The sequence below is a fragment of the Sorex araneus genome, chromosome 2, assembly GCF_027595985.1.
Source record: "Sorex araneus isolate mSorAra2 chromosome 2, mSorAra2.pri, whole genome shotgun sequence".
Classification (NCBI taxonomy): Eukaryota; Metazoa; Chordata; class Mammalia; order Eulipotyphla; family Soricidae; genus Sorex; species Sorex araneus.
Window position 1 is genome coordinate 261,537,471 of NC_073303.1, and position 14,333 is coordinate 261,551,803.

A 14,333-nucleotide genomic window follows, 5' to 3' on the forward strand; every position below is an offset into this window, starting at 1 on the left:
GCTTGCCAGGGCTGACAGCTCAGGGAAGGGCCAGGTCATCTAATTTACTGGCACAGTTACTGATTCCTTGTTGGTTTATGGTGGTTTTCAGTGAGAATCCATCCAGCTTCTTTTTTTGCTTTTGGGTCACACCCATTGTGCTCTCGGATTACCCCCTATGCTCGGGGGAACACATGGGATGCTGGGAATCGAACCTAGGTCTGCGGCGTGCAAGGCCAGTGCCTTACTCGCTGTACTGTAGCTCTAGCCCCTGTTGATCCTTTGTTGACCATCTCTTACTTATCTAGCAAGAGGTCTTTGAAATTGATTTAAGTTGCCGTTCTAACCAATCAGCCCAAAGAATGCTTTGACTTGAGAGGGCAACTCTCTGCTTAAACTCATCTTTATTCAAGCTGAAGATGATATTGCATCTAGAGCAAATGGCAGCAGGAGTTACTGTCCCGCGTGGTTCTTAGTACTTAAGGAGCCTCAGAATGAATTGGAGAGTTTGTTAAAGCAAACACTATTGTTTTCTCAGGGCTGAGGTACTCAGGGGTCACTCCTGCTGGTGCTCTGGGGGACCATATGAGATTCCGGGGATTGAACCTGGGTTGCCACCCTCCCTACTGCACTACAGCTCCAACCCCAATACATGTCCCCACTTCTGACAGATGTCTAGGTTGGTGTCGTGCTAATCTGCTGATCATGGGGCACTCTTTGAGGTCTACTGGTCTAGGAGAAGGTGAAGTGGCTGTAGCTCTTCAGTCCTCACAGAGGTGAGGAAAAGAACTAACCTGGAAATTAAAGCCCTGATGCCAGGTGACTTGCAATCTTTTAAAATTTGACCTTGAAACCACTCTGCCTCTACTCCCTTTCCCCGCCTCAGCATACAAGTGTTAAAAACTTGCTGTTGGGGCTGGAGCGATAGCACAGCGGGTAGGGCGTTTGCCTTGCACATGGCTGACCCGGGTTCGATTCCCAGCATCCCATATGGTCCCCTGAGCACCGCCAGGAGTAATTCCTGAGTGCAGAGCCAGGAGTAGCCCCTGAGCATCGCTGGGTGTGACCCAAAAAGCAAAAAAATTAAAAATAAATAATAAAAATAAAAACTTGCTGTCATAATCTTTAGTTCTTGGACAGTTTTCCGTACAGCTCTAAGAAGAATGTCTGTAGCACTATGAGTATGGTTTATTTAATGTAGAGGATATGCTAAGTTCCATTCCAGACGCTGTTTATTCGTTAGTCATAGAGATCCACGGGTGCTTGCAAATGTAAATAGAATAGTAATGAGGCACAGTTGATGGAATTAAATATTTCCTCTTCAGGGAATAAAATGAATGTTCGCTTTACTTTAAAGAAAGTATAACACATCTTTCAGATTACAGAAAAAGATAGTCCTTTGTTAATTTTGCTGAATATATATATTTAAATTGCCAACTAGTTGTTAACTAATTATATTTTACAAAACAAAGGGAGAAATGGTGAATTTCAGAATAGTTTGTTCTATAATAGGATAAGATTCTCACATTACATCCATATTTACTCCTGAAAAGGTCCTTTGATAATCTCTTTGTAAAAGGCAAACTTGTTTTTAACAGAGCTCAGTAAAGTTACTTTGTGTTGTTGTTTCACAGATTCACACAGAATTGTTAAGAAGAAAAAAGAAAGAAAAGCAGTGATCCAAGCAGTTGAATTGAAGCCTTTCTGGGAAAACCTGCTATTTATTGTGAAAATCATCTTTGATCTTGAAGTTAAAAGTAAAGCTGGAAAGAATCTTACAAACGAGAAAAAAAAAGAAGTTTGGAATCAGACTCACAGAATCTGGGCTTGGAAATGCCTCAGGTAAATCACACAATTAGATGTGAACTTTTCTATATTTCTGCAGTAGATTCTACCATTGGCCCTGTAAGTGTTCTGAGTTTTAAATAGGACTTGTCCTACTACCTTTTAAGATGTTTTTACCTCTGATCTCAGCTACTTTTAGTTGCTGTCCTCTTTCCCACTGCTTCTGTTTTCTCTCTCGCTACAGCTTTGAAGTTTAATGATCTTGACCTGGGAGCTTGGTGAGTGAAGTTGGTTAGAAGGTGGACAGGTCTCACTTTACACCACCCTGCACAGTAACTTGCCATAGAAAGTCCATTGATAGTCCCTCTGTTCATGCTTACCAACTGTGTAAGGGAACATCTAGACCCGGTAATTTATAAGCACTTGAAGAGAAAGTGGTGAAGGCCTTCTCTCTCTCTCTCTCTCTCTCTCTCTCTCTCTCTCTCTCTCTCTCTCTCTCTCTCTCTCTCTCTTTCACATACACACACACACACACACACACACACCCCTCTAAGAATATTAATATTATGGTGATGACTTTGAATTGAGGGCTGGAGCGATAGCACAGAGGGTAGGGCGATTGCCTTGAACGCAGCCGACCCAGGTTCGATTCCTCCGTCCCTCTCAGAGAGCCCAGCAAGCTACCGAGAGTATCCCGCCCACATGGCAGAGCCTGGCAAGCTCCCTGTGGCATATTCGATATGCCAAAAACAGTAACAATAAGTCTCACCATGGAGACATTACTGGTGCCCGCTCAAGCAAATCAGTGAGCAACGGATGGCAGTGACAGTGATAGGGTGAGTTTTAATTTGAGGAAATCTCCTAAATAATAACCTAGGAAGCCCCGCTGGTCCCTGCTCAGTGTGGGCTAACTTCTGTCCCTCTCCAGTGGCTGCTTCCCACTGCCGGGGAAAAACCTAGAAATGACTAACGGGCAGGACTTCTGAGGTGGCTTTAGATGGGACTGGGCACAGCAATTTGCTCCCGTGCTATGACGTGGGGGCGGGCAGCAGTGGCAGAGCAAGGTGTGCCAGCTGTGTTTAAAGAGTGGATGCAGCCCTCCGCCAGGGCGACTGAATGCATAGATCCACTTGGAGGCTTTGCACTGTTTGACATAGAATACTATTTTTCAGGACTATAAACATTAATTTTTTTCAAGTTAAAATTTTCTTGTAGGAGCCATTTTGCAGCCTGATAGGGTTGGGGAAAAAGAGAAAAACATGGAATAGAAAATACCTAAGAAGAAAAACATGATGAGTATGTGAAAAGGTCTGTCTGTGGTAGACAGTAGTGAATAGAGAAATAGAAACAAATAGGCTAAGGTTTTTATTTTTTAAGCCAAAGCAGACATTGTGAAAGCTGAACAGAATGGCTTTCCAGAGTAAGAGCTTTTACTCTGTGCTTGGCCCCTTTAGAAGTCTGCTCCCTGACTCACTTTTTTTTTTTTCTTTTTGGGTCACACCCAGCGATGCACAGGGGTTACTCCTGGCTCATGCACTCAGGAATTACTCCTGGCAGTGCTCGGGGGACCATGTGGGATGCTGGGAATCGAACCCGGGTCAGCTGTGTACAAGGCAAACGCCCTACCCGTTGTGCTATCGATCCAGCCCACCCTGACTCACTCTTGCAGGGATGAGAACAAGAAGGAAAAATTGCCTGCCTATCCCCTTCCTCACCCCCCCATAGACGAAAGTGGGTGATGGAGGAAAACAAGGAGCAATTAACTGGGGGTGCTGAGTCATCGTCCCCACTTTTCTTCCATATTGTTGAATGAATTACCCCCTTTCCAGGGATTAGGGCTTACACTACTGAGCTCATGCCCTGCTCACTGGTCTCACCAGATTTGTGGCTGTTGTGTTGATCCTAACTTCACAGTCCGGCAGGCTGCTTCTGAACTGGCGATACCCGACTTTCCTCCCGGCTTGTTTGGGAAATCAGAGGTTGGACTCTGGAGAATGGAGGGAGACCGACTTCTTCAGTGCAGGCTCCGCAGAGTGGCAGGGCGTTGTCTTGGACACTTGGGTAGAGACGCTAGTGGGGTCCAAGAAAGCGCTCCTTAGGGGTTATAAGCAAATAAGGTTTCGGGCTTTTGGTTTGGTTTTGTTTGGGGGCCACACCCAGTGTTGTTCAGGGCTTACTCCTGGCTCTGTGCTCAAGGATCATCCCTGGTGCTCAGAGGACCTTATGGCATGCCAGAGATCAATTCCAGGTTGGCTGCATGCAAGGCAACACCCTAAATGCTGTACTATCACTACAGCCCTCCGGGTTCAGTTTTTGTAAGTTAGGTATCAAATCAACAGTTGCCTGCCTTACCCCTTCCCTCCCCACCCCCTTCTCTCTTGCTTTCCTTCTTTCCTTCCTTCCTTCCCTTTCTTTCTTCCTTCCCTTTCTTTCTTTCTTTCTTTCTTTCTTTCTTTCTTTCTTTCTTTCTTTCTTTCTTTCTTTCTTTCTTTCTTTCTTTCTCTCTCTCTCTCTTTCTTTCTTTCTTTCTTTCTTTTTCTTTCTTTCTCTCTCTCTCTTTCTTTCTTTCTCTTTCTTTCTTTCTTTCTTTCTTTCTTTCTTTCTTTCTTTCTTTCTTTCTTTCTTTCTTTCTCCCTTTTTCTTTCTTTCTTTCTTTCTTTCTTTCTTTCTTTCTTTCTTTCTTTCTTTCTTTCTTTCTTTCTTTCTTTCCATCTTTCCTTCTTCCCTTCTCTCCTCTCCTTCTCTTTCTTTCTCTCTTCTTTCTTTCTCTTTTCTTTCTTTCTTTCCATCTTTCCTTCTTCCCTTCTCTCCTCTCCTTCTCTTTCTCTTTTCTTTCTTTCTCTTTTCTTTCTTTCTTTCTTTCTTTCTTTCTTTCTTTCTTTCTTTCTTTCTTTCTTTCTCTCTTCCCTAATATAAGTGCACAATTGAAAACATTCAGAATAGTTTTCTGAAAATATCTGAAGTATATGAGAGTGAGGCTTCCATGTAATAAATTGGTATTAAGTAGTCTTTAACTTTCTAAAATTAAATCACTCTGTTGCAGCCTAGTGTAAGCGGAATGGATCCGCCTTTTGGGGATGCCTTTCGAAGCCACACCTTTTCAGAACAGACTCTTATGAGCACAGACCTCTTAGCAAACAGTTCAGATCCAGATTTCATGTATGAACTGGTAAGTACTATTTTCTTGGATTCTGCCTTAATTTGGGGTAAAAGTGCTGTAAGTAGAGTTTCTAAATATAAATTCCTGAAAAAAAAGGATGCAATTAGGCCAAATTTAATTCTTGTGATCATGAAACTAGTAATTTTATTTTCCTGTATTTTGTCGTGCTGGGGACGAACCCTGCACACAGAGCAGGCACTCTGCTGCTAGCCCCAGCCCCGCCCAGGCTGCGGGTCTAGGAGATAGATGAGCCGCTGAGAGTAGGAGGGAGCAGGTTGCCTGCATACTGCTACATCCAGTTTTCGATGATGAAGATGGAAAGCTGTCTTTTTTGTTGTCATTTGTGTGGTGCTAGAAATTGAACCCAGGGTCTCAAAAATGCAAGGCGAGTTCTCTAAACCACTGAGCCACATCCCAGGCCCTATAACTGTTTTGTTTCAATGTGCGTAACTGTTAAAGGACCTGTCAGGTACAAACTTAAGGACTGTAACATTGAGCAAGGCATGTGGTACAGAGAATGAGGACAAAATAGCAAATCCATGCGGTATATGAATATACTTATCATTTATTCTTAGGGTAGACAGACACTCATACTTCAAGGGAAAATATTTGGAGATGATTTTTATTTTGTAAAAGTTAAACAGCATGGAGTTATTCTGGAAAACTGTGTATATAAACATGTTAATTTACATTGACCTCTGCACTTAATATAGGTGGATTTTATGATATGTAAACTATAATTCAAGAAGGCTGTTAGTTAGGACTGAGAATACAGCTTAGTGGTAAATTGCTTTCCTTGCATGTGTGAATCCCTAAATTCAATCCTTGGCCAGGCAAAAAAAAAAAAAAAAGAAAAACCTATTGTGACCAGCACCATAATAAGTCATTAGACACTTGCCTTGCACATGGCCAACCTGGGTTCTATCCAGCATCCAATATGATCCCCTGAGCACCACCAGGAGTGATTGCTGAGTGCAGGGTCAGGAGTACTCCTGAGCATCGCCAGATATAGCCCACCAGAGAAAAACAACATTAAGACACTCAGGGACATGTACACACAAACAAAAAACAGGAGTGGGAGAGGTAGTCTAATGGGCAGGGCTTGTCCATGGCTGATCCTGTCCAATCTCTGGCACTACATTTGGTCCTCAGCATCTCCAGGTGTGATGCTGAGCCCAGAGCCAGGAGTAAGCCCTAAACACTGCTGGGTTTGTGAGAATCAAAAGCAGACAGACAAAGCAGGCTGAACACATCCTTATTTTCTTTCTTTTTTTTTTTTTTAATTGAATCACTGTGAGATACAAAGTTACAAAGCTATTCATGGTCATGTTTCAGTGAAGCAGTATTCCAACACCCACCCCTCCACCAGTGCACATTTTCTACCATCAGTGTCCCCATTTCCTTCCCACCTTCCCCAACATCCTTGTTTTCTCCAAGCCTCTGTCCTCTAGTCCTTGCCAAGGTTTATTACTACTAACAGCTTTTCTGTGCAGATGTGTATATGTAAATACCTTTGATTCTTTATAGATATATTGTTCTCTAATACAATTCTTTTGAAAGTAGTGAGGGGTCGAGAGGTAGTAAAGTGGGTAGGGTGCATGCCTTGCAAAGGCCGGCCTGACTTTGATCCCTGGGAGCCTTCAGATGATCCCCCAAGCACCGCCAGAGTATTTCCTGAGTGCAGAGCCAGGAGAAACCCCTGAGCATCTCTGGGTATAACCCCCTCCCCAGACCCCACAAAAGCATCTCTAGTGAGCAGTCTTTCATGCTGTACATTAGAGTTTAAACGCATCCTCCTGAATGGCTGTGTACATAGTCTGACACTTTCAAACCTCTCTGTTCATGAGGAGTGTGTATGCCATACAGCCAGTGCTTGTCTCACGGTCTCAAGAGACCTCTTCCTTCTGTGACTGAGTTCCAGTTCTTTTTGGATTGCTCATTTCCTCCGCATTTTTTTTTGTTTGCTTTGGGGCCACACCCTGGGTACTCAGGGCTTTCTCCTGACTCTACACTCAGGGGTCACTTCTAGTAGTGCTTGGGATGCCATTTTGGATGCCAGGATCAAACCCAGGCCCGCCGCATGCAAGGCAAATGCCCTACCCAATGTACTATTGCTCCCAGCCCTTGATTTCCTCCATATTTAAGTTCTCTCTTAAGAAGACAGATTCTCCTGTTACAAAGGTAAGGCCTTTGTTATTTGCTTTGCGTAACTAAGCTTATTTCTAAGAGATTCCAAAATCTTCTAAGTCAAAGGTCAGGAAATGTAAACTTTTTTTCAGGAAGAGTGTTTGTAGTAAAGTTCAAGAGCCCTTGATATTTGGACCATACCTAAGCTTCTCAGGGGACGTTTTTCCCTTTTTTTCCTGTCCAAGGAAATATGGAATGGTACAGTGTCATGTAAGTATCCTTTATTTTCAAATAAAACCAGCCAGGGCTGGGGAGATAACTGAAGTAGTGGAGAGCATGCCTAGCATGTGCAAGGCCCTGAGTTCTCACTCGGCCCCTCACAGCCTCCGTGAACACCTCTGGGGGTGACCCTGGTGCCCTTTGCCAGGCTGAGCTTTGCTGGGTGTGGCCCCTATTGAAAAAACAAAATAAACAGACCAGAGTTCAAGCACTGCTCACTAATTTGATAAGAATGGAGGTAAATATTTCTTTCCTAAAATAAATTGATTTTTAAAAAATAATCCTTTCTTAGGACAGAGAGATGAACTGTCAGCAAAATCCTAGAGACAACTTCCTTTCTTTGGAGGACTGCAAGGACATTGAGACTCTGGAGTCTTTCACGGATGTCCTGGATAATGAGGGCGCCCTGACCTCCAACTGGGAGCAGTGGGACATGTACTGCGAGGACCTGACGAAGTACACCAAGCTGACCAGCTGTGACATCTGGGGAACCAAAGAAGTGGATTACTTGGGTCTGGATGACTTTTCTAGCCCATACCAAGACGAAGAGGTCATCAGCAAGACCCCCACGCTGGCGCAGCTGAACAGTGAGGACTCGCAGTCTGTTTCCGATTCCCTTTACTACCCCGAGTCCCTCTTCAGTGTCAAGCAAAACCCCCTGCCGCCCTCCTTCCCTGGGAAAAAGATCTCGAGCAGAGCTGCCGCCCCCCTGTGCTCCTCCAAGACTCTGCAGGCGGAGGTCGCTTTGTCAGACTGTGTCCAGAAAGCCAGCAAGGCCACCTCCAGCACACAGATCGTGGTGAAGACGAACGTGTTTCTCAACGAGAAGGTGAACTTCCATGTGGAGTGTAAAGACTATGTGAAGAAGGCCAAGGTGAAGGTTACCCCTGTGCAGCAGAGCCGGCCCCTGCTGAGCCGCCTTCACCCAGACCCCTCAAAGGAGAGCGCCTGCCTCTGTGGCACCCCCACCCGGCGGCCCGACAAGAAGGCCGTGCAGCCTCCCCAGGGCCACCCCACCCCAGCGTTGCCTTTCAAAGAGACCCACGAACTGTTACTCAGCCGCCTGCCCCGGGAAGGGCCGCGGGCAGCCGCTGCTGCCGGAGAGAGTAGCAGGCTTTCTGCCAGCGTGGCCCTCTCCGACCTATCCCAGAAAAAGGAAGAGCACAATTACTCCCTCTTCATCGCCGACGGCTCAAGTGAGCAGCCCACCAAGTGCAGTCCCGAAGACGATGACGAGGACGAGGAGGACATTGACGACGACGATGAGGACCATGATGAAGGGTTTGGCAGTGAACATGAACTTTCTGAGAACGAGGAAGAAGAAGAAGAGGAAGAGGATTATGAAGATGACAAGGATGATGATATTAGTGACACGTTCTCTGAACCAGGTATTGTAACGCGAGGCTCCCAGAAGGCCCTCACTCTTACTTGAAGTAGAAAGCCTGACTCTAGATGCTTTCCTTACCTTAGTTTGTAAAGTGACTTAGATTTAATATCTTGGTTCAGATAGGATAGCTTTTTTTTTTTTTTAAAGAGTCTATTCAGGGGCTGGAGTGATAGCACAGCAGGTAGGGCGTTTGCCTTGCACATGGCTGACCTGGGTTCTAATCCCAGCATCCCATATGGTCCTCTGAGCACCGCCAGGAGTAATTCCTGAGTGCAGAGCCAGGAGTAACCCCTGTGTATCGCCGGGTGTGTGTGACCCAAAAAGCAAAAAAAAAAAAAAAAAAAACAAACTCTAAAATAATCATTTTTGCTCATGTAGTGGCTCTGTGCCGATTCCCTAAGAGTGGCTGCTTCATTTATCTTATGTACCGTGACCTGGTTTGTCCCTCTCCGGAGCAGCTGTGTGAAGATAATGGTCTCTGACTGTTTCAGTGCTCACCCCTGCCTGTGCACTTGTCCCTCTGTGGTGGAGGGTGAGGTTAAGCATCCCTCGAGGGTGAACCAGGTGGCCGTGGTTCAGAATACTCTTGCCTATAGTTGACAAAGCTTGCTTAATGAATAATGGGAAAAGAGCTTTTTCTTTATGCCTGTGACATCTTTCATTTGCACAGTATTTTTCCGTTGAAGAAAAGTGTATCCTATAATTTAGTGCGCATGAGTAGAGACTCCGGTATTGCTGTAACGCCGCTTAAAAGAAGAGGGTGAGATATAGTGAAAGCGTGCGGAATTGGTTCCTGTTAGTTTGGGTTGTTGCTGCTGTTAGCTTGGGCAATTTATATATAAAAATGATATTGCCAAGAGGTACACAGTGAAATGCACAAAGGAGTGAAGTTTGCACTCTTTGTACTTAGTTTTAAACAGGTAGGGGTGGGGGGGAAAAGTGAAGATCTTCTGATTTGTGAAGAAATCATTTTCTTCAAAAGTAGTATTAATACCATAACTTCTACACTTAAAATATATGCTACCAGAGAGTCCTTTTGTTATTATAAATGCTGAAATTTGTGGCAGACTAAGAACTGGTAGTTTATTTTTGGAAAAGTCTTCAAGACTTAGTATTGTAGCGAGTGAAACACCAAAATTGCAGAGAGATCTTTCCCTTTTAGTGTGATCTTTCTGTGCACAAATACTTCATTTTATGCAGTTGATAACTCCAAATTGTTTGGCTTGGGTGGAATTTCAAGTAAAGAAAATTACTTTGACTTTAATTTGGAGAGAAGAGTTTATGCTCTTCTTGAAATTTATTTTCAAATTCTGTGTAGTCCTAGGACTATTGTCTTTCTATAAAGCAAGAATATTTTCAGATTGTCTGCTTTAAGATGTTTCAGGGAAAGTAGACTTTGAAAGTAAGTGGAAAGTAAGTTGATAGCACCCTCCCTAGGAAAGACCCCTGTGCGGTTCCTGAGTGGTCCTGTCGCAGGAGTCCCTGGATTCGGATTCTGGGTCGGAGGGCCTGGAGCAAGGGGAGACAGTGAGGAGATACAGAGTAACCTTCCCATGAGGTACCTTTTCCAGGGGGTGCCAAAGAGAGGATGTGAATGGGGTCTGTGAGCCCTACCATCGAGACCAGCCCTGACACAGGGTCTGCGTCATCTCTGCTAGGAGTTTTGCTTTTATTTTTTCTCCTTTTTCTTCTTAGATTTTTAAACTCCACTTTAAGTCATTCTGGATCTTTTGACTTGTGTTCATCTGAAAAAAAAAAAGTGTTGAGTCTGGAGAGAGAAAGAGTGCAGAAGTGGGGGCTGGAGCAATAGCACAGCGGGTAGGGCGTTTGCCTTGAAAGAGGCCAACCCGGGTTCAAATCCCAGCATCCCATATGGTCCCCTGAGCACCGCCAGGGGTAATTCCTGAGTGCAGAGCCAGGAGTAACCCCTGTGCATCGCCAGGTGTGACCCAAAAAGCAAAAAAAAAAAAAAAAGAGTGCAGAAGGAAGGGCTCTTGCCTTACATGCCATGGACCTGGTCCCACCCCTAGTGTCTTCAGCCCTCCAGGAATAATTCCTGAGTGGAGAGCCAGAAGCCCTGAGCATTGCCCGGTGTGGCCAAAACAAATCAAAAAGGTTGAGAGATGAACAGTTTGTAGAGACCCTCATTTAATTTCTCAGTAAGCTGACCCTCATTTAATTTCTCAGCCTTTCGCACAGGGAAGGGAAGCCAGCCTTATTTTTGATGTTGTTCTGTGTACTGGTGCCCACATGAACAAATCGATGAGCAGCGGGATGACAGTTCTGTGATTCTGTCTTCTCTTCCCCGCAGTCCTTATAAGGAAACCCGGATTGGTGAGCTTGGTGGTCAGCAGGGCTTTCAGACCTGCCCACTGGGGAGCTGCCCCTCAGCAGGGTAACTCTCCTCTCCATACTCCTTAACAGTGCTAATGTCTGGAGGATATTTAATCCATTCACTTCCATTTGACTTGAAGTGACAAGTGACTTGAAGACATTAATGAATGGCATGCTTAAGCCACAAAAGAAACACAGTTTTGTGTTTTTACTGAGGCATTATTCACATTTGTTAATGAATACTTTTCTTTTTTCTCAGAAGAAAGGACAAAACAAAAGCCTTTAGGAATGCAGAAGTGAATTATTGGTGTGAAGCAGGAAGAAATTCTTTGAAGCAGAAGAGTAGGGCCAGTAATAGTTGCCTTGGGCTGGCTTTAGAGTGGGCTGCAGGCTCCAGGGCAGCGACAAAGGCCCTTTTTGACACCGGCTCTCTTGATGCTCTTCTGGGCATCTGGCTGCAACAGCGCCTGAGCCCGAGAAGCCCCAGGAAAGGGGTAAGATGAAGTTCGGTCCCTTTCCTGGACTGGCTCCCGAGTTTTAATAGAGCCTATTCTGTGGGCAGGCTATAGCTGTTTGGGGTCATGGATTCACATGGTCCTAAAGCTAAGGACTGAGCCCCCAAAATGTGGGTTGATTTTGTAGTTCCTCCGACACGCTTCACAGTTGACCAGCTTCGTAGCAGTATGTGTACTAGTCCCCAGACTGGCGATGGGATCGGAGGGACTAAACGTGGCCTTTTCACTTCCTCTGAGTAATCATACGAGGCTAAAATGAGTGACAGCAGCATGCTGATCCATCAAATGAGGAAGGAAAAGGCCCATGGGAACTGCAGGATTAAACAAATCATTAATTCATTTAAAATGTCGGAGTGCCTGCTTTTGCGTCAGGCACTGTATATTGGGGATTGACTGTGCAGACGAACAAAACATACGCCACCTCTGCTTGTCCCCATCGAACTTAGAGTTGAGTGGGTTTATTTACAGTTAGGGTTTCTTAGTCTTTTTTGGTTGTTTTGGAGGCCACACTTCAGTGCTCAGGACCTACTCCTGGCTCTGTGCTCAGGGTCACTTCAGAAAGAGCTCAGGCTGTGATGGGCCTGAACCAGGGTCAGCTGGGCGCAAGGCAAACCTGATGTTGTAGGGTTTGGTGTGCTTATGCACACTGCCCTTTGGCAAGAGAGGTCAGGATGAAGAATTTCTTTTTTTTTTTTTAAATTCTTTTATTGATTCACCATGTGGAAAGTTACAAAGCTTTCAGGTTGAAGAATTTCTTGAAACTGTTTTGACGGGGCCAGAGTACAGCGGGTAGGGTTTCTGCTTTGCCTGTAGCCGGCCTAAGTTAGATAGAGACCCCTGTACCCCGTGGGTCTCTCAGCCCACCAGGAGTGAGCACAGTCAGGAGTAAGCCTGGGTATGGCTAAAACCAAAGCAAAGCATTTTATTTGAATGCAGATTTTTTTTGGGGGAGAGGGATTGAAGGTATATGTTATGGTAGTGGTGTGCCAAGATCATGCTTTGAGAAAGATCTGTCTTAAATTCTAGATATGAAGTATAATTTTTCTGCTTTCTCTTTCATATGGTCAGTCTTTGTATTGGAGAGGAATGGTTTCCACAGGTCTGGTGTGTGGCTGTGTGTGATGGTGAGTGTATGTGTGCAAATTAGAAAATACTAGTACATTAGGCAGCAGTAGACTCGTGGTCCTTAAATACATTTTTTCAAAGACCACACTTAGAAATAAATGAAACAGGAAATGAGATGAGTGGGACGAAAGACATGAGATCTTCGCCCGCCTTTCAGCTGGGCGTGGAATAGATGTGACAAGCGATGCGTTTCAGCAGTGGACCTGAGGAGGCCCGGGCCAAGGGGGAGCCTGCTCGGACCCAGGCCCGCGCCCCGAGGCTAAGCTGCTGCTCTGCCTCCCGCTCCACCCCCCGGAGTGCGCAGCTCGTGGGCTCGGTGGTCCGAGGAGGGGCAGACTGTCCCTCCTTCCCTCTGGCAGGGAGAGACGTACGTGGCGGACGCTGTTTGGCTTCAGGAGGAGACGGGCGTGTTGGGAGCACGGCGGCCTGGGCGGGGGTCTGATGCACACGGCCCTTTCTGCTGGCCTAGAGAGCAAGGGCCTGACGTGGGCGCTGGAGCACTATGCACAGGAGACCCCCTCCGTGGCAGAATTATAAACCATGGGGCTTCAGATGAAGAATATAATGAGTAAAATAAAAGTAAAAGACCATTTTTTTATTTTTTTATTTTTTTGCTTTTTGGGTCACACCCGGCAATGCTCAGGGGTTACTCCTGGCTTTGCACTCAGGAATTGCTCCTGGCAGTGCTTGGGGGACCATATGGGATGCCGGGGATCGAACCCAGGTCGGCCGCGTGCAAGGCAAACGCCCTATCCGCTGTGCTATCACTCCGGCCCCAAAAGACCATTTTTTTGTGGCACATTGTAACCCTTGTGTCTTTGCCAATGCTAAATTGATAAAAAAAGAAAAAGATTTCTTTGAGGTCAAACTTTAAACAAGGAAATCAACTAAATTTTTTGTGTAACTTTATGTGTTGAAAAAGTCATTTGTAGAAGTAAAGCTAGTAAGTCCCTTGCTTGTACATTATTTCTTTCATTATGGTGTTGTTTGGGGGCCACACCCAGCAGTGCTTAGCGCTTACTCCTGGCTCTGAGCTCAGGGATCCCTCCGGGAGGGGCTCCGGGACCCATATGGGGGGCTGGGGCTGGAACCTGGGTCGGCTGTGTGCGAGGCCAGCGCCTTCCTGCAGTGCTGAGTCACCCGCCCTGTATGTACGTTGTCTCTTCAAAGGGTCTGTTGCCTGCTCTGGAGCGGGCACAGCTGTTCGTGCCCGTGATACTGGCTTGCCGCTGCTTGGGGATCCGACCCACTATCTCCCACGGGCAAGGCCCTACCTCCAGAGGCCACCCCGACCAGCTTTCTTGTCTGTTGTCCTGAAATCATTCCGCTCTCCACAGTGGTTTAAAAATAATTGGAGATAGGGCTGGAGCGATAGCACAGTGGGTAGGGCGTTTGCCTTGCATGTGGCCGACCCAGGTTCGATTCCCAGCATGCCATATTGTCCCCTGAGCACCGCCAGAGTAACTCCTGAGTGCAGAGCCAGGAGTAAGCCCTGTGCATCACCGGGTGTGACCCAAAAAGAAAAAAAAAATGGAGAGGGGAGTAATAGCTGCTGGTGTTCCAGGCTCACTCCTGGCAGTGTTGGGGGCCTGGACTCGGGGCTGGAGCCAGACCTTCTGCGCGCAAAGCATGTGCTCCCGCT

General features: G+C 45.9%; 1 protein-coding gene across 4 annotated transcripts in view; it reads left to right on the top strand.

The window, feature by feature from the left end:
• The window catches only part of CREBRF (CREB3 regulatory factor), a 58,805-nt gene that overhangs the window by 15,984 nt on the left and 28,488 nt on the right, over positions 1-14,333 (top strand). For 3 of the 4 annotated variants that reach the window (XM_055125018.1, XM_055125020.1, XM_055125021.1), the window contains exons 2-4: positions 1,614-1,821; positions 4,808-4,933; positions 7,623-8,718. In XM_055125018.1, coding sequence (XP_054980993.1) covers positions 1,813-1,821; positions 4,808-4,933; positions 7,623-8,718 — 1,231 coding nt within the window. In that variant the 5' untranslated portion in view covers positions 1,614-1,812. Of the gene's footprint in view, positions 1-1,613; positions 1,822-4,804; positions 4,934-7,203; positions 7,322-7,622; positions 8,719-14,333 lie in introns of those variants that run through there. The other variant, XM_055125019.1, reaches the window with a different exon arrangement.